The sequence below is a fragment of the Acomys russatus genome, chromosome 30 (genome assembly GCF_903995435.1).
Source record: "Acomys russatus chromosome 30, mAcoRus1.1, whole genome shotgun sequence".
Classification (NCBI taxonomy): Eukaryota; Metazoa; Chordata; class Mammalia; order Rodentia; family Muridae; genus Acomys; species Acomys russatus.
Genome location: NC_067166.1, coordinates 12,167,737 through 12,195,136, shown reverse-complemented (window position 1 = coordinate 12,195,136; position 27,400 = coordinate 12,167,737). Strand labels below are relative to the sequence as shown.

At 39.4% G+C, this 27,400-nt stretch overlaps 2 protein-coding genes across 2 annotated transcripts in view; both read right to left on the bottom strand.

The window, feature by feature from the left end:
- Positions 1 to 27,400, bottom strand: part of Ipo11 (importin 11) — a 148,240-nt gene that overhangs the window by 39,272 nt on the left and 81,568 nt on the right. The window contains exons 26-28 of the mRNA XM_051172607.1: positions 22,412 to 22,507; positions 21,636 to 21,749; positions 13,964 to 14,085 (exon numbers count right to left, since the gene is read on the bottom strand). Coding sequence (XP_051028564.1) covers positions 13,964 to 14,085; positions 21,636 to 21,749; positions 22,412 to 22,507 — 332 coding nt within the window. The remainder of the gene's footprint in view (positions 1 to 13,963; positions 14,086 to 21,635; positions 21,750 to 22,411; positions 22,508 to 27,400) is intronic.
- On the bottom strand, positions 6,101 to 8,878 carry Lrrc70 (leucine rich repeat containing 70). Its single transcript, XM_051172606.1, has 2 exons — positions 8,441 to 8,878; positions 6,101 to 7,068 (listed from the first exon to the last, which is right to left on the bottom strand). The coding sequence occupies exon 2, from the start codon at positions 6,796 to 6,798 to the stop codon at positions 6,223 to 6,225; it is 576 nt and encodes a 191-aa protein (XP_051028563.1). The 5' UTR covers positions 6,799 to 7,068; positions 8,441 to 8,878; the 3' UTR covers positions 6,101 to 6,222.

Below are 27,400 nucleotides of genomic sequence, written 5' to 3'. Positions count from 1 at the left end.
AAAGTGAGACCCTGTCTTAAAAAACCAACAAAAGAAAACATTCAGTAATTAGAGGCACTGCCCCCTTTGTACAGTCAAAAGAATGTGTGTGTACATTACAATGTGATCACATTTTGAAGAACCATATCACCAAATAGGCTAGAACCAAATCACCAAATGGGCTAAGTCCTCACTGGTAAAAATCATTCTGATACATTCTTGTGAAGGTAGAATGCCTTATTTTACAAGGAAGTATTTTATGCCACTAAAATTCCTTTATCTTAGAACTAAAGCATATCTTCAAAATCATTCAGTCTACATTCGACTTGATTCAGTGAGGGGGGAAAAAGGCAAGGTTTTCATTAGAAATTTGCATCAAATTATGTGATTTTTAGTTTCCTTGCCTAGATTTGGGTCTGAAGACAAAACATATCAGAAAGAATATGGCTATTAACTTACACTGAGAAGCAAATCACCATAAAGCCATCATAGATGTCAAGGCAAGTAGAACCTGAAATTTCTTAATACTGACAACATGGGATTAAACAGACGAAAGCCCTGCCTTCCTTCCTCAGGGAATTTGCACATGCATCTATTTCACGATTTTTAGGGAGAATACATTAAACTGCCATCTCTAATGTCAGCTCTATGCGTCATACTCACTCTGCAAAACTGGGAAAATTTCACGGAATCAGTATCAATGCATTCTCAAGATAGGAATTATGAATTTTCCCAACAGGTATTTGACAATGTCAATGCCCACGTGACTGTGCTGCACTATGTGGCAGAAAGTGCCACTCTGCAGTAGCCATCTCTCAAGCACCAGAACCGGGAGACGGACTCCAAGTTCTCTAGCCCAGAGTAGAAAGGAACTGGAGCTGGCTTTGAATGGGAAGGCCTCACTCTAGGGAGAAGGACTGAAGAGAAGCCAGGAAACAGTGCGTAATCAGTAAAGACGACGTTAGATGGTAAAATTACCTCCAAACCACTCGAGCTTTAAAAACCGTTCTCAAAAACAAGCACCTTAATTATTAACTCATTAAGCAGTTTGGGTAAAGTGTTTCCAAATAATAGAGAAAACTACAAGTCAGAGCAGTGTGTGCTTTGCTGGCATTCAGAACAGGTATCTTTAAAAACAACAACAAAAAAATGTACAGTGTCTATGTAGCCCTGGTTATCCTGAAATTCTATGTAGAGCACAATGACCTTGAACTCACAGATACCTGCCTGCCCCTGCTTCCCAAGGACTGGGACTAAAGGTGTGCACGCCTTCTCCAGGCTTCAGAATATATGTTTAAATAAATAAGCACTAAGACATTACAAACTCATCTAATGCTACTACTATATAACGCATTCCTCTTAGCAACCCAATTTGTAACATTTTATTTTGTATTATTTTTCCAAGACAGAGTTTCTCTGTGTAGCCTTGGATGTCTGGGACTCGGTTTGTAGACCAGGCTAGCCTTGAAATCACCGAGATCCATCTGCCTCTGCCTCCAGAGTGCTGGGATTACAGGCATGTGTGGTGTCTGTATGGAATAACATTTTATAATGAAGCTTTTAAAAAAGATTTCTGGGGCTAGGGAGACAGCTCAGCAGTTAGGTATGCACTACTCTTGCAGAAGAGTAAAAATTGATTGCCAGCATCCACCTCAGACAGCTTATCACCACCTGTATATAACCAGCTCCAGGGGAGCCCCCACCCTGAGGCCATTTTCTGCTCATGTGCACATATCCACAAACACATCAATACTCTCTCAACTCCTGTGCACAAATTAAGGATCAATCTTGGTTTTTGTTTGTTTGCTTGTTTGTTTTTTCTAGAATTAGGGCTTTTAAGTTCTTAAATTTTTTCCACTTATTTATTTGAGGTGGGGTGCATATAGAGGTCAGAGGACAACCCAAATGAGTTAGGATTTCTCCTTCCAACGCATGGGATTTTGGAGATTTAACTCAGATCATCAAGCTTGGTGTCAAGTGTTTTAACCTCCAGATTCATGCTACTGGTCTCCGGAACTGTTTTTAAATGTTACTGGACTTTTAAAATGGAAACCATCAAAAGAAAGCTATAAACCAGAATGAAATGAAAAAGATGAGGGAGAAAGAGGTATGTGTGAGACTTTGCCCCTGAAGACAGTTTTGCTTTTGTCATGTCTGTAAGCACATGCTAGGAACTAGGCCTCGTTTCCTCTTTGATGGAGATCACCCCATTATTTGCTTCTCAGTGTTCATCCTCCAGCAGGCCTCCTGGGCTCACCCACTCAAACCTGATGCCAGAAGTTCTTAACCCTTCCACTACCACTTAATGAGAGAGACAATTCATCTTAACTACAAAGGCCTAGAAATCCACATTCCCTAGGGAGATTACCTAAGAGCTATGTAGAGTTCCTGCCTCACAGGAAGCAACATTCAGTGTTCCCCCTTTCTTGGATTACTCCCTTCCTTCCCACTTCCACCGTGAAGCCTTCCCTGACTCCTCTCGCCCATGCAACAGAGCACTCTCCTTAAATCAATAAAAGACCCTCAGTCACTGCACATGCACCTGTGTGGCATCTTTCATATTATGTTCTTTTGTCTTCTGAGTTTTCAGAACTGCTCTGCTTAAGATCATATATAACTTAAGCAAGAATTATGTGTTATGTTTATGTTTTGCACCCTATAGAATAATATTATATATGTGAACACTCAATAAATATCAAGGAAATTAATGATCCCAAATGCTGCAGACTTTCCTTTATTTTCTTTCAGGAGTTCTCTTATTTCTTAAAATTACAGTCATGGGCCTGGCAAGACGGCTCAGCAGGTAAAGATGCCAAGGCTGACAACCAGATTCAATTCTTGGGACCAGCATCATGGTAGGAGAGAACTGAGGCCCACAAGTTGTCCTCTGTGGCCACACAGGTGCTAAGACATGTATGTGTGCACACACAAAAACATTTAAGAAAGCATTTAAACAAACAAATATAATCACTGTCCTGAATAGCTGATATATAGATAAGAAATATGCACTTGATTACTTCATACTGGGCATAAACCAGGATGTAGAAAAATGAGTGAGTCATAAGTCTATCTGTGAAAATTTATTTTTAAAAAATACAAAGGAATTTTAATTTCAAGAAGAGTGGCAAGTCAAAGTAAAACTGGAAGGAAAGCCTTATTAATGACCTAAATTTGTTCTTCCTTCTACTTGTCACTTTCACTTTTCTTAAATACTTAATGCAGACACTGATAGTGCCACACAAAGAACATGCTAGGGCTTACACGCAGGGCCTCCAGTCTGCTAGGCAAGTACTCTACCACTGACCTAGGCCCCATCACCAACACTGGCCACTTAAAACACTGGCTTGTACTGTTCCAACACACTCAATCCCCCTTCTGCTGGATCCACACTGATGCGGCCAACCAAGCATGGGTCAGAACACTTTGGGGAAAAAAACTACATGTGTATTGAATATGTACGAACTTTCGTTATTCTAGTTCTAATAGTGGAGTATAACTTACTCGGGATTTACCCCGTTTTAGATGTTTTTAAGTCAGGTTGAAATGATGTGAAGTAAGCGGAGAAATGTGCACGGCTTATGCAGTTCCACCACTGTATGCATGGGGCTTGAGCATCTGCAGATTTTGTCCAAAGGATCCCAACAGCAATCGCCTGGCTCCCAGGGGATAACTGTTGTGTGGCAACTCTACATGTGCATGAGGATTAAATACATCAAGGCGTGCAAACCTGAAACCAGCAAATAAAAGCCATTTGACCATATAAACCAACTCCATACAATTTTCATTTATTCCTTTTTTCACTAAATGCACATGAATAAAACTAGTTTTAAATGGTTAATATTTCCTAGAGGAATAGAAAAATGAGATATGTACAGATTATGTGGCCTAATGAATAGTGATTTTTTCCCCTTGCTTTTGAAAACTCGGTAATGTACAAAATCAATCTTTCCTGTGTTTGTTCACTTGATTTTAAAATAACTAGTTTAAAATTATTTCTTTTATATCATAATGAACTCAAACAAGAGATGCTTAGAAAAATAAATGTTCCTAGAAAGCCAACAAAGCCTTTCATTCATAAAGACAAAACAAGCTGAGTGTTCTGATACCTCTTTGGTTAAGGTGAACGTGTCTCGGGCACCCGTCTATCCAGTTTCTTTGAGTATCTTTACTGAGTATTCTACACTGGCCAATCATCTGAGAGCACTATCTTAATTTCTCTTTCTGTTAAGTGGTGACATTTCAAATTCTCATCCTGTTTTCAGGGAGGAACATGGGTGTTTTCAAATGACTTTGGTACAATTTTGTAAGTCAAAATTGATGCTGTACAAATTTTCACAGTAGCAGACCAAAGAAAAGAACCAGAACTTTAGCCGCTTTAAAATTATCTTTAATCTAAACAGGACTTAATTATGCCAATCACAGATCACGGTCACGCCTACTTAACACCTGAAACTATTCTTGACTATTGCATCTTAAATATTAGAGCTAGGAAGAGCAGAGGTGATTTAAGAAAGAAAACAGCTATTAAAACCCAAAAGCAACAAGCAGAAGGAATATTCTCCACTGTATTTCTTGGCTTACACAACTTAACAAGAGTAAACAAATGACAGAAGTTTGTTGAAAGAATCAAAGGAAGCTAGAATGCCAGAGCCGACAGTTTTATGCCAGAGCCCCCACAGCAGGAAGCTCTGTGACAGTGCTGATGTTCACACTGAGAACGCTTCCCTTTACATACTGTCCAGAATGTATGCTGTAACCCTAAAGACAAACACAATCTTTTCTGCATCGTAATTCTCTGCCTGGTCATAAGAAAGCATAGGAAGAAATCTAGTTCCCCTGAGAAATGCCTGCCAACGAAAGGCTAAACATTCATTAATTTACTTTTTAAAAATTATTATTTTTGCCAGGCAGCGGTGGCGCACACCTTTAATCCCAGCACTTGGGAGACAGAAGAAGGCAGATTGCTGTAAATTCGGGGCTAGCCTGCTCTACAAAGCAAGTCCAGGATAGTCAAGGCTACCCAGAGAAACCTGTCTGAACAAAACAAAACAAAAAACAAACAAGAAAAATATTATTTTTTATGTGCGTAGATGCCTTTGCCTGTGTGTATGCCTGTATATCACTTGTGAGCCTGGTGCCTGTGGAGACCAGAAGAGGACATCAGGTCACCTGGAAGTGAAGTTACAGGCCTGCAGTATCTCCACCTGGGCTAACGGTTCTGCTTCTTACCCAGTTAATTTTGTTCCTTCTATAAAGGATGGATTTTTCTACAGCAGGATGAATTCCATAGTACCCCTCCCCTGCTGCAATTCCTCAAGAGCTGCCCAGGGGCCTTGGGTGAAAGGATGAAATTGCATAGCCTCCGACCACTGGCTGCTCTGTGTGGCTGCAAATCTCATGCACCTAAGCAACTCTAGGTGACTGAATTTTCACTTCTGGGAAGCAGTATTCTTTCTTGGTCATTAATCTTTCTAACGTGAAAACCTCTCTGACAGTATTCTTCACTGGGTTAATCTCTGTTTCCTGATAAAAGGTTTTTGTTGTTGTTGCTTAGTCTTAGTTTTTGACACATGGCCTTACTACATAAGCCTGACTGGCGTGGAACTCAAAGAGATCTGCTTTCTGTCTCTTGAGCACCGTGTGTGTGTGTGTGTGTGTGTGTGTGTGTGTGTGTGTGTGCGCGCGCGCTTCTATGCACAGAATGGTAGTTTTAATGCTTCTTGTTTTTTTCAGTTACTCTCCATCACCACAAACACCAAGAGTTTCCAAGAGCAGCACTTAGCATACTGCACACTAATCATGTGTCTTATAGATTCAAGTTCTAGCAAGAATAGGACCCACATTTAATTTTTCAACAGTACAATCCTAGTGTCTTGACAGCAACAAACCATAAAATTAAAAGCTTCAGCTCATAGACTTAAAGCATATCATATGTCATGAGAATTTGGGAAAATTATTTAAAACTCTCTCTGTATTTTTCCTTATGTGTAATTTAAATATAGAAAGTACAACCTTACAAGACTTTAGAAATAAGCATGATTTGTAACATATTTAACATATGTTTAGTACCCAGAAAGATGGCTACTTATCTTGGTCAGTATAAAAAAAAAAAAATAGAGAGAGAATATAGTTTATTCAAATGACTAATAAACATTTTAATAATCTTAACATAACTCTCTAAGAAGGATTAAATTTTATGTCCACACGGCACTACAGGGTTTTTATAGTCAATATTTAGTTAAATCATAAAGCAGAATGTTCAAAGAGAATGACCTGTGCCTCATTGTCAGGAACCATTTGTTTATCAAGTCCAATCTGTTGCAAGCCAGGACTTTCCAGAGAATTTGGGGAGGTGTTACAAACCGAGGCAGTCATGTTATACCTTGCTGACTGATAAAAGCTGTAATACTCAACTCTATTTTCCATTGTGTTTTCTAGTGCCTTTAGTTTTTGTTTAAACTGAATAACTTTGTAGATCAAAAAAATGATTAAAACACAAGCTAAGATGAAAAAAGCTAGTAAAATGTCAAAGGCCTCATTTAACTTCTCATTTTCTTGGGTACAATTTAGAGATGTTTTCCTTGACATGGAAGAGGCATCAATCGGTAGAGCACTGTTTTTTTCAGAGTTCAAGTTAACAGTAGTAAGCTGTATTTGCACAGGTAAAACTGCGGTCGTCTCTAATGTATTACCAGGTGTGTTCTCTTGAAAAAATCTACTGGCAGGTGAAGCACGAATCCACTCCCAGACGGTAATGCTCTCAGTCACAGTGTTTTCCAAATGGTTCCCACTTGTGGTTACTTTATGCCAGGCCATCATTAGTGCAGTGGTCTTGTGGTGAATATGAAGAGTTTACAGCTCAAGCTCTGGATATATTAGTCGGAGGTAAAGGCAGTTTGTAATGCTGGTCCACTTAATATAGCACACTGCTCTGCCACACATAGATAGGGGATTCTGATAACAGATGTTTACAGCAATGGCTGAAGAGGCTAGCCAGTTGTGAAGACCCAAAAGTTTGAACTCACAAAATTGGGATTTGCCTGAAGTTGAGTCAATGAGGACAATGGCTTAGGGACCTTGGATGTAATTCTGTAAGATTATTAAATGAAAGATTAAGGATCATCAGAGATGCTCCGATATATTCATACATTTCATTATCAATGTTTAGATTATAATTTCTAACTTAAGATAAATTGCTTAACAAGATAAATGTATCAGGTTAAAATTTCCAAATAATTACCAGTTAAGATGAAATGCTTAAGAGTTAATTCTGCTAAGCCCATCCCTAGTAACATTTATAATCCTTACCTGCTTTAAGAGGGGATACTTGACATTGATAACTCTTTTAAGTGCAAAAGGCTGTCATGTTTCAAAAGGGTAACATAATGACAGTCTCGAGATTTGTAAGAACATTTAATGGTACTTTTGTTATTACTTTCTAGATACAAATAATCAAGAGATACAAGATGTTGAAACTCTGAGATGTATATCTTTACATTTTTACTGTCCAAAAAAATCAAGAATCTCAGATCAACTGTCCCAACAAAGGTAACACTGCTGAGCACAGTGGCGAGTCCTCTATTAATATAGACATTTATAGATCATTAAACAATCTTCTTGGAATAAAACACACCCAATTAGGCTGCAAATATAAATCATGAAGATCTGATAGCTGTTTAAATATTTCAGGCTGTAAGCATTTTATAAAACTGCTTAGAGACAGAAAATACAAATGATCTAACTGAGCAAGCCTTTTAGACATTCATACACAATATTAGTTTTCCAAATAGATGGTTGCAAACGAATTAAGTATGATTAACTCACTTTCACTTACATGAGACACTATTCCCAATCAGATACAGGAAAATTCTAAGGAGTGTGAAAGGCCTGTGTTAGTCCGCCTCCCAGGAAGAGTTGGTAAGAATGCAAAATCCTAGTATTCCTTTATACAATAATGATTAAAAAAAAAAAAAAAAAAAAGCAAGTAGCAGCCAGGCATGAAAACAGGCAAAGCGGGGAAAATGATCACCCACATGTAGCCCACATCACAGCTGACTCCAAAACAAAACTTTAAATTACCAGAAAGGTCTTAAAATCAAAGTCTCAAAATACCAAAACTTCAGTAATCTATTTAAACTAGGATAAGGCAAAAGTGCGTGTTAACATATACTACAATAAACATCAGGAACAGGATTGCTAATAGCAATGAAACCCACTCTTTAGCAAAGATAATTTAAACTCAACAAACTGGAAAATGTTTGCTAAGACAAACCATTACAACTGACTACAACAAACATAACAAATGATGTGAGGATAATAATTTTTGGATACACGCCCCATAATCTACATAAAGCCTAATATAAAGTAACAATTTATGACAATATAAACACTCTAAAAAGATCAGGCTGTAATTTTCCACAAATTTCATTTCAGCTACAAGTCTGTACTTAAATAATCTTACCAAGAACAAGGGAATCCTATCACCACTTGGCTCACTTAGGCAAAGGCTTTTGTTTTATCTCTGAAAAGCGCCATCCTTAACTCAGTTTCTTTCTGGCCACTGCTGACCTCCGGCACTCCACCTTTTTTGGATTTTTAAAGTCACAGCTTGCTCAGGAAACGCCACTCTTCACACTGGTTCCTCTACAGTCAATGTGTAAAACAGGGGTTGCCATGGATACAGGAAACCGAGAGACAGGAAGTAAGTTTATCTGTGCTTCAAAAGTATTGTTGAAAGGAAACCTCAGGAACGTATTTTTTCAGAACGCATTCAATCTTCCTAATATATACACTTAAATAGTTCCTACAATTTGAAAGAGATTTTTAAAGCAAAATGTCTGAAAACTTGAGTTATTCAAAATCTAAATAAGATGTCTCTAGTTATCAACCACACATTGTTTCTCTGTGTATTAGTGTGTACAAGCATGTACACCTACATGTGCGTATGGCATCCAGAAATGACACCAGTGTCCCCTCTATCACGGTCCAGCATGCTTCTTAAGCCAGGTTCTCACACTGAGCCTGAGCTCACTTGCTGAGCTCCAGAGACAGGATTTGCACCATCACACTTGGATTTTTAAGGTGGATGTTGGGGTCTGAACTCAAGGCCTTGTTGCTTACAAGGCAAGTAGATTACTACAGAGATGCTCCTGGCTCAACAACACAATTACTAAGTGAAAAAGCACACTGAAGTAAATAAACTTGTCTGAAACAAGATGATTTTTAAGGTGTTCTTTTATTTTTTTGAGACAGGGTCTCACTATGTTACCATAGCCAGCCTGCAACTATCTATACATAGAGGCCTTGAACTCACAGAGATTTGCCTGCTTTTGCCTCCTGAATCTGGGATTAAAGGCATGTACCCATCTTAATGTTCTTCTTATAGGTTTCTGGATCCTCTGGATCCTTCTATTTCCCCATTCTTCCATACTTCTCTCACCCAATAGGATGTCCTTACATCTATCCCACTTTCCTGGTAAGTGAAGACTTCCATGGGACATGCCCTTTGGGCTAGTGTCCAATTATGAGTGCGTATATACCATTTGAGTCTTTCTGCTTCTAGGTTAACTCACTAATTATGATCCTTTCTAGCTCCATCCATTTGTCCACAAATTTCGGGAATTCCTTGTTTTTAATAGCTGAGTAGTATTCCATAGTGTAAATGTACCACAGTTTCTTTATCCATTCTTCTACTGAGGCTGTTTCCAGGTTCTGGCTATTATGAATAAGGCCGCTATGAACATGGTTGAGCATATGTCCTTGTTTTGTGGTGGAGCATCTTCTGGGTATATTCCAAGGAGTGGAATAGCTAGGTCCTGAGGAAGCCCTATTCCCAGTTTTCTGAGATAGCGCCAGATAGATTTCGAAAGTGGTTGTACAAATTTGCATTCCCACCAGCAATGAAGGAGTGTTCCTCTTTCTCCACATCCTCGCCAGCATGTGGTGTCACTTGAAATTTTGATCTTAGCCATTCTGATGAGTATAAGATAGAATCTCAGAATTGTTTTGATTTGCATTTCCCTGATGACTAAAGACGTTGCGCATTATGATGGGCAGATCTGGGCCCAGCGGTCCTGCTCAAACTATGGCACCAACCAAGGACAATATGTGCAGTAAACACTGAAGCCTACCCAGATCTAGCCAATGGACAGGACATTCTCCACAGTTGAGTGGAGAGCAGGGACTGACATTCACATGAACTCTGGTGCCCCATATTTGACCATGTCCCCTGAATGGGGAGGCCTGGTGGCACTCAGAGGAAGAATAACAGGCTATCAACAAGAGACTTGATAGGCTATGATCATATAGAGGGAGAGGAGAATAGGATGAAAGTGGGAGGGAGGGAGGAATGGGAAGAAACAAAGATAGGATAACAATTGAGATGTAATATGAATAAATCAATAAAAAAAAGTTAAAAAAAAAAGGCATGTGCTACCAAACCAAGAATTTTTAAATGCACTAGAATATTTACTTTCAAATAATTATTGAAGATTTATTCACTTAGATGGCTCAGTGGTTAAGAGCCCTGTCTGCTCTTCCAAAGGTCCTGAGTTCAATTCCCAGCAACCACATGGTGGCTCACAACCACCTATACTGAGATCTGGTGCCCTCTTCTGGCATGTGAGCTCACAGTGCAGGCAGACCATTGCGTAAATAATAAATAAATAAATCTTTAAAAAAAATAAAATAAAATAAAATAAAATAAAAATAAAAATAAAAATAAAAACTACATAAAAATCAACCAATAATTTAGAATAATGAACTAAGTACTAATACATTATCCGCAGATTTTTTGCTTAAAAATTTAAAAATATTTTTGTGTACAAAATACTGGTTACTATCAACTAGTACCTGAAGAAATTAAGTCATATGCCCTGGGTTGGAGGATAATATAAAGCTCCTTACCAAATTATTAATATAAGTTTATCTTTTTTTCTTTTTTAAAAAGATCTATTTCTTTTATTTATTGCATATGAGTATTTTATCTGCAGATGAGGGCATCAGATCTCACTATATATGGTTGTGAGCAACTATGTGGTTGCTGGGAATTGAACTCACGACCTCTGGAAGAGCAGGCGACACTCTTCAACCACTGAGCCATCTCTCCAGCCCTTTAAGTTTATCTTTGCATAAAAGGCTAGGCAGAAAGGCCTGGGAGATGGCTAAGTAGGTAAAGTACTTAGTATGCAAGCATGAACACCTGAGTTCAGGTCATAGCATTCATGTATAAAGAGCTGAGTGTAACTCCAACTCTTACAACCCCAGTGGGAGAAAGGCAGGGTGAAGAGGTCCCTGAGCCTTACTGGCCAGCCACCTACCTAAATCCACAGTGACCTGTAAGGCTAGTGAGGGACCCTATCCTGAACAAAATAAAGCGCAGAGAGACTGAGGAAGACACCAAAGGTGAACTTTGGCTTTCATGCACAGATGCACATGCACCCCACTCATGAATGTGTGCGTCCACACACACACGCATGCACACACACATGCACAGGTAAGAGTGAAAGAGGTTCCTGAGTTACTTTTCAGTGTACATAAATGTCTGAAGTAGTTTGGATATTTTAGCATGAAAAGGAATCTGAGTCGGATGTTAGGGGTTTTATTTTGTTTTTTTAATTTAAGTAAAGATTTGCAGGCTAATCAGCCAGCTCAGCAGGTAAAAGTGCTTAGCATGCAAGCCTGGTGACCTGAGTTGGATCCCAGAATCGTGTAAAAAAGCTAGGTAGACACAGAGGCATGCAGCTGTAATCTCAGCACTTCTATTGTGAGATAGGAGATGGAAACAAGAGAATCATCTAGAAACTTTCAAGCCAGCTAGCCTGGAGTATATAGCATGACAGAAAAAGAGAGAGACTCTGTCTCAACAAGGTGAAAGGAGAGAGCCCAGTCTCAGCAGTTGTCTGTGACTGCAATACATACGCTATATAGCACACACGAGTCCCCACACACAAGTAAACACATTTATACATTTGAATAAAATTGTTTAGCCATTGACTCCTGAGTTTCATCAATTAATTTTTTGTATCTTCAGTAATATACAAAGGGGGGCACTATACACACTATTATTTTCACTTAAATCATACAAGTCAAATAGGGGCAATTGAAGGACGAGTCTATTAATGCAAAACAAAGGGAAGAAACCCAATGCTAAGATCAGAAAGGCATGAGGGTCCCTCTCCTCCGCAGCCTTTCCCCTTCACTACGTGCTGCCTTTAACTACAAAGTTCAGGGTTAGGAGCGGCACTTGGTAAGTTTACAAAATTCTCTTTCAGTAACTATAAAAAACCTTTATGAAATTACATAAAAGTATTGTATTCTACCAAAAGAAACGTGTTATTAATTTTTTTTTTCCCAAATAGCAACAAGCCCTTTCAAACATTCCTTACAAATACAACTGCTAAATGAAAACTTGAGACAAAATGACCACACAAGTTGGAGTTGAGCAAAGTTTCTGCTTCCAAACTTCAGGGGCAGATTTCTGGGGCCTGCTAAATGCAGATATGTCTGGACGGCCGTGGTGCAAGGCCAGTTTTGCTGGCTACAAGATAGGTCTCTGGAACCAAAGAGAGCACACAGCTCTTCTTAAAATTGAAGGTGTTTATGCCCAGGATGAAACTGAATTCTACTTAGGCAAGAGATGTGCTTATGTGTATAAAGCAAAAACCAACACAGTGACTCTTGGAGGCAAACCAGACAAAACTAGAATAATCTGGGGAAAAGTAACTCAGGCCCATGGAAACACCAGCGTGATTTGAGCCAAATTCCAAAGCAACCTTCCTGTATAGACCACTGAAATTGTGTGATGCTGTACCCTTCCCGGATTTGAACTAAGTAAATAAATAAAAGTGGATTTGTGGGAGAAAAAAAAAATGACCACAGAAAGAAAACAGCTCTGTATCTGCACAAATTGATTTAACTTCAGCTAGAACAGAGAAACCAATAGACTAGGGAGGGGCAGGGGGATGGCACAGCAGGTAAAGGCATCCGCCGCCAAGGCTGACACTCAGTGCACAGGACCTGCATCACAGCAGGTAAAGGCATCCACTGCCAAGGCTGACACTCAAAGTAGACATAGTGAATCTGATGCCCAGAAAATTTCTATCACAAAGCATTTTCTCCAAAAAAGCAAGACACTCAACGAATACATTTTGCTGCTTTGCTAAATCCCTGTTTAAATCAACTACGTCCTACTAGGGAATACTTGAACCTAAAACAAATGAAATTCAAAATTCTTACAGTACTTGGTCATCACCAAAAACAAGTCTACATGAAGCTCTTGAAAACACACACACTAAATGTCTCTGAAGTTGGAAAATGGATCACCAATTTAGAGAGTAGACACCAAAGGATTACTATCATTTGTTTCTACAAGAAATGATTCTTTTAAAATTCCTCGAAAATATAAAGATCTAATATATTGAAGTCATCTTCCTCACACAGACTCAAGTCTACAACGCTTTTATGTCTTTAAAATTTCAAACTAAAAAGGTGGTGGATTCTTGTAGAGTGGCTACAGCAAGCATGATGGGGGGGGGGGTGTAAAAGTTACATTTCCACAGAGTGGGTGGGAACCTGAGAACTCTGCATGGTACTCAGGAAACATGCTTCTTGGCCACACAAAGACATGCGTATCATCATTTTATTACTTATTCTTGCTGTAGTCCAGGCTGCCTCAACCTCCAGAGCACTGGAGTCATAGGTGTATGACACCATGTCCAGGTAGGCTGCATTAAAAGAAACGAGCTTTGGGCTGGAAAGATGACTCAGGACTAAGAACACTAGCTGTTCCTCCAGAGGACCTGGATTCCCAGCACCCACACAGGGGCTCACAGCCACCTGCAACTCCAGTTCCAGACGATCCAACACCCTCTTCTGGCCTCCACAGGATTGCCAGACAAAGATGCAAGCAAAACACTCATATACGTATGAATATAAAAAAAAAAAAAAAAAAGAAGAAGAAGAAACCAATGTTTCATTTCCTTACCTATTTTCAGAAGGCAGAAGAGAAAGTAAAGCCAAAGCTGAAAGTTTCTTTCTTTCAGGCTGTGTGATATTGTCCAATCGATCAACCCACATTTCAATCACATTTCCTAAGAGCTGGTCCATCTGGAAGAAAGAAGACCTCATCATATTTGAAATTTTATTTGTATGTAAGTGCTGTTGACAGCTAAAACCTAAAACATGAAAGTTCAATTACACAAACACAAAACTGATGGAAACTGGGACAAGCATTGGTTTCTAGAGAAATTTAAGAAAAAACCAAAAAATTGACTCCAATTAATTATGAGAGACAAAGACATGTATTTGAAACCAGTACGTAGCCCATGAGTGTAAGTAACATCATTTAATAAATAAATCAACCGTACTACCTGTATCCTCTTCCTCTGCAGCCTGGCAAAGCTGCCCTGCAAGGGGGAAGTGCTCAAAGTTGGGGGGGGGGGGCAGAGTCCATGTCAGAAGTAGTCCCTACTCCCCATATTGTGGGACCCACCAGGAGCCTGTGCTGCCTGTCTACTACATCTGAGCAGAGGGTCTAGGTCCACATCCTACACCGTCCTTGGTTGGTGCATCAGTCTCTGTACTGCAGTGCAGTCACCCTGTACGCTATGGCTAATATCCACTCAGGAGTGAGCAGACACCATGCACGTCTTTCTGAGCCTGGGCACCTCACTCAGGACGACCTTTGCTAGCATCAAAGACCCTCCTTATGGAGATGGCTTCAAATGGGTCAAACCAGTTACCGGACAAAATGTTCTTGTTTCTAGAACTGACAGAATTCTGCCTAAAAATGGGCAAGCTTGGATGCAGGCAGAGTTGACGGCCAAACTCTGCCAAGACAGGGTTAGCAAGTCCTCAATAGTTCCTGCCTCACAAATATGTCTGTCAGATATATTGGGCCAGAAGGCGGAAGATGATGCTCCAACTTTATAGAGAATTTGGGTGACTGTTCAGGCAGCAAACTGTCTCTGTCATCTTCTCATTTGGGAAGCTGCTGACCTGCGCTCCCTGCATACTCATGTAATTAATTGTATTCCTTCTCAAGTCGATGATGGGGTTGAAAGAGCAGATAGTTTAGTTTTATAATTATGCTTAGCTGTTTAAGGGTTAAGATGTTTTTAGGTCTAAGTAGATGTTTTATGTTGATAATGGTATGATAGATATTGATTTACAATCAGAATTTTAGGTGCACAAACACAGATGTTTTCTTCAAGGCTGCCAAACACGAACAGCCAAAACACTATGAATATAACAGTTATATAATTCCTGATTGTTTCGTGGTTCTTCTTGCTGTAGGTAGTTTACTGTATATGTGTAATAATATAAGTGTATATTAAAATCAATCAATCAATCAAGACCAATCTTCCTAGCACATTGAAAAAGTACATATATTTGTATTTAGATGATAGTTTTTTCAATTTAACGATTACTATTCAGTGTTCTGTAATTTGCCAGTCTGATTTGATATCCCTCCTCTCAGAGGCCCAGACTGACTGCAACCCCAACCTGCAGAATCTCAAAAGAAAGGGAGTAAATTCTTTTCTATTACAGCCATAAAAACTAATGAAGGCAAAGGTGAACACAACCCCCACAGGGCAGATCTGGAGAGATGACCAGTTCTCTGCACTGACTCAGCAAGGGAAAGGAGCTCAATGGTGTGTCATCCCAACACAAGGTTTAAAATTCACAGTGAATAGCCTTTTGGTAGGTAACCCTCTCTTCCCCACTCTAGTAAGGATCAAAACAACTGATCATGAATATTAAATGATATATTTATCAGGTTTATTTATAAAGACTTTTCTACTTCTATCACCATTAAAGAATTATGTAATGCCAAACCTCTGACTTAAAAAATAGAGTGTGTGTGTGTGTGTGTGTGTGTGTGTGTGTGTGTGTGTGTGTGTGTATAAAAACCTCAGAATCTTATTCCTTTCTACTTTAAGACTGATACATTTTTCCTACTTAGTCGTCACATTATTTCTAGTCAACAGGCAAGCAGTTACTAGTTGGAATCTATTTATATTTGAGTTCCCTACAGAATGTATTGCACCTGAGATGGTACAATGAACTTAAAAAGTATTTATAATTATTGAAACAGCAACATCCGCAAGGTGTTTCAAGAACTACAGAGCTCAACAAAGTTCCAAGTGTGAACACTGCAATCCTTTTTCTTTAATTAATTAATTAATTAATTTTACATCCCAAGTGTAGCCCCCTCCATCTTCTCTCCCTCCCACCCTTCCCACCTCTCCCCTACTCCTAAGGGGTGCCCTACCCACCGACCCCAGCTTATCAAGTCACATGAGCACTGAGCACATCCTCTTCCCCTGTGGCCTGGGGAGGCAGCACTGTTAAAGGAGAGCAACCAAAAAGCAGGCAACTGAGTTCATGTCAAAGACAGCCCCTGCTCCCCTTCCTAGGGGACCCACATGAAGCTTTAGCTGCTCATCAGCTACATCTGTGTAGGGGGCCTAGGTCCAGTCCATACATGGTCCTTAGTTGGTCCCTCAGTCTCCGCAAGTCCCTATGGTCCCTGGTTAGTTGGCTCGGTTGGTCTTCTTGTGGAGCTCTTGTCACCTCCAGGTCCTTTTCCCCCATTTCCCCACAAGACTCCCTATGCTTTGCCAAATGTTTGGCTGTGAATCTCAGCATCTGTTTGGATCTGCCGCTGAGTATAGCCTCTCAGAGGACAGCTATGCTAGGATACTGTCTGCGAACATAGCAGAGTATTGTTATTAGTGTCAGGGGTTGGCTCTCTCCCATGGGGTCAGTCTTAGGTTTGGTCAGGCATTGGTTGGACATTGCCCCAATCTCTGTTTTCTCTTTATTCCTACACATCTTGTAGGCAGGGTAAATTTTGGGTCCAAGTTTTTGGTGGGTGGGTCGGTGTTCCCCTCCCTCCACTAGGAGTCCTGTCTAGTTGGAGGGTGTCCTCTTCAGTCTTTATGACCTCTACTACAAGGAGTCTCAGCTACTGTCGCCTCCAGATCCTCCCAGAAGCCTGTCCTAGGTCTCCAGCCTGTCACAGAGAAGCCCCTGCTCATGGTTTCTCTTCTCTCAGCAGGCCCTCTGTCCTCCTGCCCTCATTCTCCCCAGGTCTATCCCTCTGCGCTCCCTCTCTTCAGCCACTTCTGCTGTCTATTCTATTTCTCCTTCTGAGTGAGAGTCAACCATCCTACCTCGGGTCTGCAATCTTAATAAAAACCCTGTGATACTGGTATAGAAATAGACTGCTTGATCAGTGGAATCAAATCGAACACCCAGATATAAACCCACACCTATGGACACTTGATTTTTCACAAAGTAGTCAAAAACCATACAATGGAGAAAACATCTTCAACAAATGGTGCTGGTCTAACTGGATGTCTATATCTAGAAAAATGCAATCCTCTTCTTAATTTTTTTAAAAGAGTTTTTTAATTTACTATTGTGCATACAGTGCTCTGCCCCGCATATACACCTGCCTGCCAGAAGAGGGCATCAGATCACATTATAGATGGTTGTGAGCCACCATGTGGTTGCTGGGAATTGAACTCAGGGCCTATAGAAGAGCAATCAGCGCTCTTAACCTCTGAGCCATCTCTCCAGCCTCTTCTTCTTAACTCTTATCCTTAAAGTATAACCCCAAAGTTGGGATGGAACAGAAAATAAAGGTACATATGTCTAAGACAATATCATGATTTAAAAATTAGAGTCTTGTCCAAGAGACAAACACACTTTTATTTGCCAGTAATTGTGCCATTTGAAAATGAAATAAAAACAACTTTAGATTTCTATGAATTTTTAGCTTAAGTATATATAAGTGTGCCTGTGCCAGGTTCTGTGCACGTGTGCAGGAATTGGTGAAAGCTAGAAAAGGGCACTGGATTTCCCGGAGCCGGAGTTCCACGCAGCTGTGAGGCACCAGTATGGGTGCTGAAAACTGGACTCAGTTCCTTAGCAAGAGCAGTCTTCACCACTGAGCCATCTCTCAGGCCCTAAATATTATTTTTAATAATTACTAAGGTATATTAGGACATAAACAATATGACATTGTTTAAACATAATTAATTTATAACTATAAGAGGTGATATGCCTTTAGGCTTAGAGGTATTGTTAAATTATTACTATGACATTAGGTTAAGTCAGTCTAGTTTAAACCAGCACATTGCTCCCCAAAATTACTGAACACACAAGCAAAACCAAATGCTTAGGACATGGAAGCAGATTCCCAGAAAATAAAGTTTTAAAGTTAGAATAAAAGTGATAAAGAATCAAAGAAAAATGAGAGGTTGAAAAGTCTCAGTTGCTCAATTTTACTGATGAAAACTGAGGAGTGAGATGCTGTGTTGAAAGCTTGCTGGTTCAGAGGGCAGAGAAAACACCTAGCTGACCTCCCTACTCAGTTGACAGAATACCCAGAAGGAAAAAGCCCTTCCCACTCAACTCATATCCCAGGAGGAAACAAAACAAACCCAAAAGCCAAAAGGCCAAAAGTTCCCCCTCTGCACACATCTTAATAAGCTTCTCTCAGTGCCCCTACTTTCTGCTTAATCCTCGTCAGCTGGTTTCTTGCTTCGCCTCTTAATCTAGGGCTAGTTTACTTAACCCTGTGTACAGAAAGGTCTAGGATGTAAAGGTGTGTGCCAGGGCTGAGCCACTCCACAACTAGAAACAGGCTTTTACAGTTCACAATGGGATCAAATACCCTGCAACACTGGGGTGCTCTGGGTAAAGGTAACAACTATATGTAAGGATTCCGCATGTGAGAGAAAATGCTTTCAAGAAAGTGCAAAATAAACACTGAACGGCTGGGATCATGGAGTCCTAATGAGTGCAAGATGAGATTGAAAGAGTGTCGTAACAGCCCCTCACGGGGTCCAGGCAACGCTGAACCCAGGAGGAAGTAACCTGAATCAGGAGCGGGTGGGCTCTGCAGGATTTGAGGGCTGAGAGAAGACGACCTTCTCCACGGGTTTGAATGTTACAGCTCTTTTAGCTCGGTGGGCGATAACAGCCCTTCTCCAAGAGGGATAAGAAAAGAAAAAGCGGACCAGCTTAGGTGGCCAATGAGGTAGGTGGTGTGCGCAGGAGGAGCTCAGTGGCAGGCGCCTGCGGGAGCTTGGGCTCCAATGTTAGGCCCGGCATCAGTGAAAACCAGCAGTCAGTGTGGGGAGAAAACCCTCTCCAAAGCAGCTCCCCAAGAGTTTCAGCTCAGTGAAACAGCCACCCCCAGCAGCTCTTCAGAAACAGCTTGTGCCAGTTTACTTCAGTGGGAAGGGTATAATAGGTGAATGCATGTGACTGGTTGCGGCTGTTGTGCCAGTAATGCTCTGTTTGCATCCAGCTGCCCAACTACATGACTACCTTGAGAACTGGGGAGTTGGGCCTCCAGTCTACTGGCCACAGGGCATGCAGGCATGGAAGCAGGGAGGGAGCTGTCGGTTTGGGATTTGGGGGGTTTGGACACATCAAGTTCTTACTCTAGCACCATGCCTGCTTTCCACAGTCACCCAGCCTACGCGCCCCACAGAATAAAGGACTAGATTACAGTGAATGGTTATAAACAAACACCCATTATGAATTAAAACTCAATCCTAACTCCAAAAGAAATATTCTGAAGAAGTTTAATACCATACAATCTGGGTCACAGAAAAATATAGGGGTGAGAGAAGGAGCTAGATACTCGAACCGCCTGAAGACGGATGTCCTAAATTATTCCCTTTACATTTCTGCTGTGAACTCCCTATAAAAGAAAACAACAACAATAACAACAACAACAACACACACAAAGCTAAACGCAAACAATAAAATACACGGCTGGAGAACATGCCATACTGCTGATCCAGAGGCCATGAGTTTGATTCCCAGCACCCACACTGGGCAGCTCGAAACTACTACCTGTTACTCCAGTTCTAGGGAGATCTGACGCCTGTGTCCTCTGTGGTCACCTACACTTAAATGCACATACCCACATAGAGACAGGAGGCTACAGATAATAATACTTAAAAATAATACTTAAAAATCTCTTAAGGTAAAGAAAAAAAATTAGCTGTCAAAGTCACCCAGGATGAACAGGATAGCTTGCATGGTGCTTTAATTACATGAGCAGTAAAGCTAGGCTATCTTACGTGTTCAATAAGAACTGTAATTTTAATGTTTAATATTTTAAAACTTGAAAAAGCTCAGAATTATCAATGGTTTAGTTACAATTAAGTCACTTAATACTTGGCTGAAATACGTTTGAATTTAACCAGATCCAATGCTGACATACAACTGTTAAAACCTGTTTTGTTAATGTGGTTGATGGCTTCTCTGTATCCTCATACAATGCTACGTCACTCAAGTATGTGAGCACCTTTCCCCTTACAGGAGACTATGACCTTTCCAGTCAAGCATGCCCAGTGAGTAGAGAGGAGCGTCTGCTGTGGAAAAGAGTGAGCTCAGAGGAATGCAGCCCTGGGACATCAGATGCAGAGACACAGCTGCTGGGGTCCGCATTCCAACTCTCCCACATACTAGCAGTGTGGACTGTCACCAACTCTCTAATATTTCTCACATGAGATAGGAATACAAATGCCACTAAGTTCTTATGAAATTTAAAATACTACCTGATAAAACACAAAAAAAATTATGCTGTGATATATTCCTAAAATCACTCAAAATTTTTGGTGAATTAAAATAAATGAACTTTTAAATAGCTCCCATCCCAGTTAAAGATACTAGACAAGAAGCTGGGGAGATGGCTCAGAGGTTAAGAGCACTGGCTGCTCTTGCAGAGGTCCTGAGTTCAATTCCCAGCACCACATGGTGGCTCACAACTGTCTGTAATAGGATCTGATGCCCTCTTCTGGTGTGCATGAAGACAGTGTGCTCATATACATAAAATAAATAAATTAATTTTTAAAAGATACTAGACTAATGGAAACACTTCTCTTAGCAATTCACTGACACAAAGACTGAGATCTCAAATTTGAGGTTTAATTCTCCATGGCAAAATTTCCAAGTGTTTACCCTGGGTCTCCTGAAATAGGTCTGTTTCCAGTATACATCACAATATTTCACCAACCATCTCCCACCAACTATCTCCCTAATCAAATATACTCTGCCTCCCACATCTCATAAACCTGAGCAGATTAATGACTAGAAACACCAAATTCTTACAGAATATTACATACAGTACTCAGTCACAAGTAACTAAGGCACTGAAGAGTCTTTTCCCATAACTGAGTAGTTTCTCTCGAATGCAGTATGTTTAAATACTCTTAGGCTGCTTCAAAGGTCACCTTCCATTATAATGAGACAGACATTTCCTCAATCCATGGTTCTAAGTTAAATTCATTAAGAATGAAACAAGACAGTTTATGAATACATGCAAAGTATTCCTGTTTGAGACTGTGAGTCAGTAGAGAACAAATCAAAATTCTATTCTGTAGCTAAGTAAAAATTAAGTGACCTATTTCAGATGAGAACAGACTGCAAGACTTCAACCTGCTATTTACAGGACCACTGTTCTTCCTTCTACCTCAAGCAACAGGTAAAACCCAAACTGTTAAAAGACTTATAATGTAATGATTTCAATGCTTCAAAGAACTTATATAAATATCACTATTTCATCAGCCATTTCCAATATCTATGTGGTCACAGACATCCTTAAAGCAAAGCATGCACACTCTTACCTCCTGATTAAACTCATGTCCCATCTCATTAAGAAGTGAAGAAAAAAAGCTGGCATTTTGTAGTAAGACTCGACCCATAACAGCAAGATAGATGGACATCACTACTGGATACCTCTGCACAATTAAAACACAGGGCATATAAAATTGTGTTAAGATACACGTATAAATGATTTTTTTTAAATCAATGGTACAATATAAACAGGATAAAAATAACATTCTCCTTTGTGTTGCCTCTGTGTAGTGTCATCTATCCGTATTGCTTGAATTCTTACAAAATTTCTCTGGACTCTGTGTGTGTGTTTATGTATTACTTATTAATATCTATATCACTACTGCTTATTACTGCAGAGCTGCAATGAGGGACTGAAGAGATGGTTTCACTGGGTAAAGTGTCTGCTGCTTGTTCACAGGCCAGTGTGGCCGACTAGCACGCTCCCAAGTTGAGAGAGAGAGTGAGTAGCCCTACCTGGAAAAATAAAGTGCCAAGTAATTAGGAACAGGCACAACACAAACTCTGGCTTCCAAGTACACCAATTCCCATCCTATACACAGACAGATACAAAAAAAAACCTATACTTTTTATATGAAGAAACAAGTGGCAAATTATGCAAGTATCCTCAAATTTTACCCAACTAAATAGGATACAAATGATAAAGCTTCCTTTTCACAGTTATCAATGAGAAAAAGGTAACAGTTTTTCCAACACAAAAGTAGAATACTTAAAATAATAGGACTTGAGGTCTAATGTTATCCACAGAAGCTTAAGAGAATCTTACCTCGCCTTCAATAACACCTCTGAAAACATAGGGCAGAATTGGTTGAAACATCTGTGGGCCTAATACTGGATTCACTTTAAGGGCATTTTCCACAACCTAAAACCCAGAAAGACACATGGTAATATTCAACAGTGCAACTCATTGTTTCACACAGAACAGACTAATAAACAAGGCAATCTATTAAGCAACACAGAGGAAACTCAAAAGCATATGCATATTCATGAGATTGTTGAGGATATTTGATCTCATCGTGAACCCTAATATTGTAAGCTGGAAAAGCCTGATTCTAATTGTGGTGTAGCTCTGTGTTTGATCCTAGAGCTTTCTGTTTACTGTAAACAAATACTTGTAGTGTGACTCAGCCCTAGCACACATCTTTAAGCCAAGAACTTTCAGTTTATTTTAAACAGGTGGTTGTGGTGTGGCTCAGCCCTAGCAGGCACCTTTAATCTAAGAATTTTCTGTTTATTGTAAACAAATATTTGTTGTGTGGCTCCACAACAGCACACACCATTAATCCAAGAGCTTTCTGTAACCATGATTAAATAAAGTTAACCCTAGGTCAAGAGGTGGAGCAAGAAACCAGCTGACAGGGAATAAACAGAAAGAAGGGACATTGCGCTGAAGGGCATTTAAGACATCTGGAGGAGAAGGGACTTTTTCCTTTTGGGACCTTGGCTGAGTAGTAAAGTCAGCTGGGTGTTTGCTTTGCCTCTCTGAGCTAACAGGTTTTCACCCCAGCATCTGGCCCATGAGTCTTTATTGGTAAAACTGAAAGTTTTATGATATTCTTTCTTTAAAACGCGAAATATGCAATATTCTGGCACTAGACAAACTTTCACAAAATAATGTATTAAAAACTGTAATCTGGTATAAAGTCTATAATATTTAGGTACAGTTATGCACTTTGAAGTCACATTTAATCACACTATGATAATACAGATACATGAATCCTCAAAATGCCCCACAAACTGAAGCAGGAAAGGGCATTTCAAACCCTCTTCTGTGGTGATTCTGAATTTCATGTTTTGTTTGGTTTGGTTTGGTTTCATTTTCTCTAGCTTTCTGAGACATGGTCTTGCTATGTAGGCCAGACTGCCCTCAAATTATTGATCCTTCCTCTGCCTCTTAAGTATTAAAATTACAGATGTGTCTCATCACACCCAACAAAAGCATTGATTTTATTAGTGGAATTAAATAACAAAATAACATTGTTAAGAATCCACATTTAAGTTTATCAATTATGAGTAGAAAGAATGTTGCATAAATACATTTCACCTTCGTGACTCATCAGACTAGAAAGAAGCTGAGCCCTAAGGGGCTGAGAAATACCAGAGTCACATCATATATCACGTCTCCATTTTTGCTCCCTTAAAAGCACTGGAAAAGCAGAACCATACACCTTTCGAAAGGAAAAGGGGGGAAGGTAAAAATTGAGATGAAAGACAATAAAGACTCAAAATGAAGACAAGAATGCTGGAGGAGAATCCACTGAAAACCCAATTTGCCAGATATACCTAAGTCTTAATATCTGGAGCATTGGTCTTCACCCCAAAAGAAGACCAGTGAGTGCTCTGTAGAGAATATAACTGAGATTGAGTCTAAAACTAAAGGGACTTCAGTGATACAAATAATAACAACAACAGCAAACGCACAGGCCAGTGACTGTTAAATTCAGAGAACAGAAAGCTGGAAAGGCCACAACTGAGAAGGAGATGGGAGGACGGAGTCAATGTGGCTCTGGAAGACAGATTTTCAAGGACATTAAAGTAACAGAATAGCTCTTCCGTCTGAACATATTAAACTGACGCATCTGTTACAGTTCATTGTCTAAAACACAAAAACAGAAGAAAAGGATCTCCAAGGATAGAAAAGGTTAGGTTTTTATAGGAAACAATAATCACAGCTAATTACTCATCTCACTATGAGCAGGAAAACAAAAATCATAAACACTAAATACTGATCTAGCATAAAAAAAATTTAAAAAGGTAGATGGAGGTGAAAAGGAGTCCTGGATATTTTCTAGCATTAATAACTCATCAGAGAATAGTCCAAAGGTATTGATAACAGACATGATAATTAGCTACAAGAAACACAAGTGGTTATTGCTAAGTAAGAAGAAATGCCTGGCAAGAGAGTGGCTTCTTTTTAAGCCTTGTCTATCTAAGTGACCAAATTATATCCTTTAACATTCATATTAAAGTTAACTCAAAAGAAGCCACATGAATCACTCTACTTTTGTTTTGAAGAACAGAGTAAGAAATGTTACAGCCTTTCATATGAATAAACTAGTATCAGAAAAAATAAAAATTCCTGTGTGTGTTTAATGATTATGACTCTTCCATATAAATCATTCACATACATTAAGTATAATCTAACACTATCATTTATACAGTTTTTATAGGTAAATTATAGTCAATGTTGACAAAGAATCAATAAAATACTTCAGGGCTAAGTCTTTGAAACTAAGAAGGTTACAAACCACAGGCAGAGATATAGCTGTATTGTGTAGAGGGCTAGGCATGTTGGTGCACACCTTTGGTTCCAGGACTGGAGATGTAGAGACAGGCCGATCTCGGTCAGTTCAAGGACACCCTGCTCTACATAGCCAGTCCCAGTCCAGCTAGAGCCACAGAGTGAGACCCTGTTGCAAAAAAAAAAAAAAAAAAAAAAAAAAAAAAAAAAAAAAACAACAACACAACAACAACAAATATTATGTAGAAAAATGTCATTATCTGACTTTGGGGCAGGGGGTATGGAACAGTCACAAGAAAGTTTTAAATGAGCCAGTAAAACATAGAAAGAACAGTTAACCAGAAGACCCAAGATAGACAATTCTTGCATTTTTCCTAGCCTCATGATTGAATAGAACTGGTACCAAAAGTAACTATGACACAGTGTTCTATTTTGACATGTTGAATTTAAGAGATGCATGTGGAAAATCAGATGGACAACTCTATATATTTCATGATGAAAATTATAGATCTTAATAACTCTATTTCTACTACGTATATGAATATAGTCACAAATTTTTGAATTTGAAAATGATGTATTATTAAAAGGCAGAAGTAGCATTATAAAATGTTAATTTATTGCTCTTTTTGTTTGTTTGTTTGCTTGGTTGGTTGATTTTTCAATACAGGGTTTCTCTGTGCAGCCTTGGCTGTCCTGGACTCACTTTGTAGACCAGGCTGGCCTCGAACTCACAGCGATCTGCCTGTCGCTGCCTCCTGAGAGCTGGGATTAAAGGCGTGCGCCACCACACTAGGCTTTCTTTGGTTCTTATGTTATAGTTCACCACACTTACTATATATACTAAGTTACTTGAAGTATTCTTCCTGGGTGACTGTCACTATATCACAATATATTTTCTTTTAAGAAAAGTTTTCCTTAAAGTTTTAGTTTTTGTTATTATTTTTATTGTGTTTTCATAGTACTAGGGATTGGCCTTTTTTATTACTTTAAATCATGTAAAACATCTACGCTCATCTAAACTCTAGCTTCCAACTGTTCTTCCTTTTTCTGCTTGATAACCACTTTTAATAATTTGGTTTACTGCTTCATTTTCATCGTTTACTCTTTAAACAGAAGAAAATTATGGACAATGCTACTAACTTATACTCTCAAAAGCACTGAAAAGCTTTGGCGGGGGGGGGGTGGGGGGAACGGTTCAGATCAAGGTTTCTCGATTTTTAGCCCTGGCTGTCCTTAACTCACTTTACAGACCAGACTGGCCTCACTCACAGAGATCTGCCGCCGCCTGGCATAGTGCTGGGACTACAGGCATGCACCCCCATGGCTCTACTGTGTCATTCCCCCCCCCCCCCGCAGAGTGCTGGGACTACAGGCATGCACCCCCATGGCTCTACTGTGTCATTCCCCCCTCCCCCCGCAGAGTGCTGGGACTACAGGCATGCACCCCCATGGCTCTACTGTGTCCCCCGCCCCCCAGAGTGCTGGGACTACTGGCGTGCACCCCCACAGGCTCTACTGTGTCTTTTTAAAATCAGCATTGTGGCAACACAAATAGAACTTGCAACATCTTAGTTTTTAATCTACTTAATTCAAGATACACATACAATAGACTATTTTTAAACAAAAAATGTAGGTTTTTAACTTCTTTCTAACACAACATTCTTGAAATAGCTTTACACTGAATAGAAAATCACTAAGCGTGTAGATCTTAATGTCAGAATGTCTATGCTTACACCATGACCCCAATACTTACTAGCTGTCTGACCTTGAGCAAACATTAATTTTTGTCTGCAAAATAGAAAATTAATAGTACTATCATTATGATTACATGTAGATAAAATGTACTCTACATGCTATGTGCTAATAAATATGTAGGATGTGGTAAATAATGGTGTTAACTCTTATATAGAATTACAGCCTAAATAGTTCATCACATGCCTCATCATGATGAAGGAAAGGAAGCTGGTTTAATAATGCATATAAATATGGCTATGAGAAATTAATTTCCAAACTCAAAATGGTATGTGTGTACAGACACATCTCAAATTAATGCTGACAACTTAAATTTGATTTATTTTTAGAATATTACTGTGCCCAAGTAGATACCCTGCACTGAGTCAAAGAGTACAGTCTAGTTTTGCTCTAAATAACTGGCTACCAAAACAGGCATGCTGGTCTTTTGTTCAATTTTCAGAAAATGTAATTTTCTGCTTCATAGAACAAGGAAGCTACTTATAGACACTATGAGAAATTAGTGTAAGGGTAAGATTTATCAAAAAATATATTGACTGTTTTATAGTATGCTATATTAAGAAAAAGAATCTGGAAGATACTGAAAGTAAAAATAACCTAACATTCAGAGCTATAATAGAAATCTAAGAGTTCTCTCCAACTACAAATGAAAAATATAAAATAAACACAGCATTTTCTTAAAATATCCCTTTACATCAAAAAGGCAAGAGATTTATCTGTGCTATGTAGCATATTCCGAGTACTCAACATCCACTTATTTAA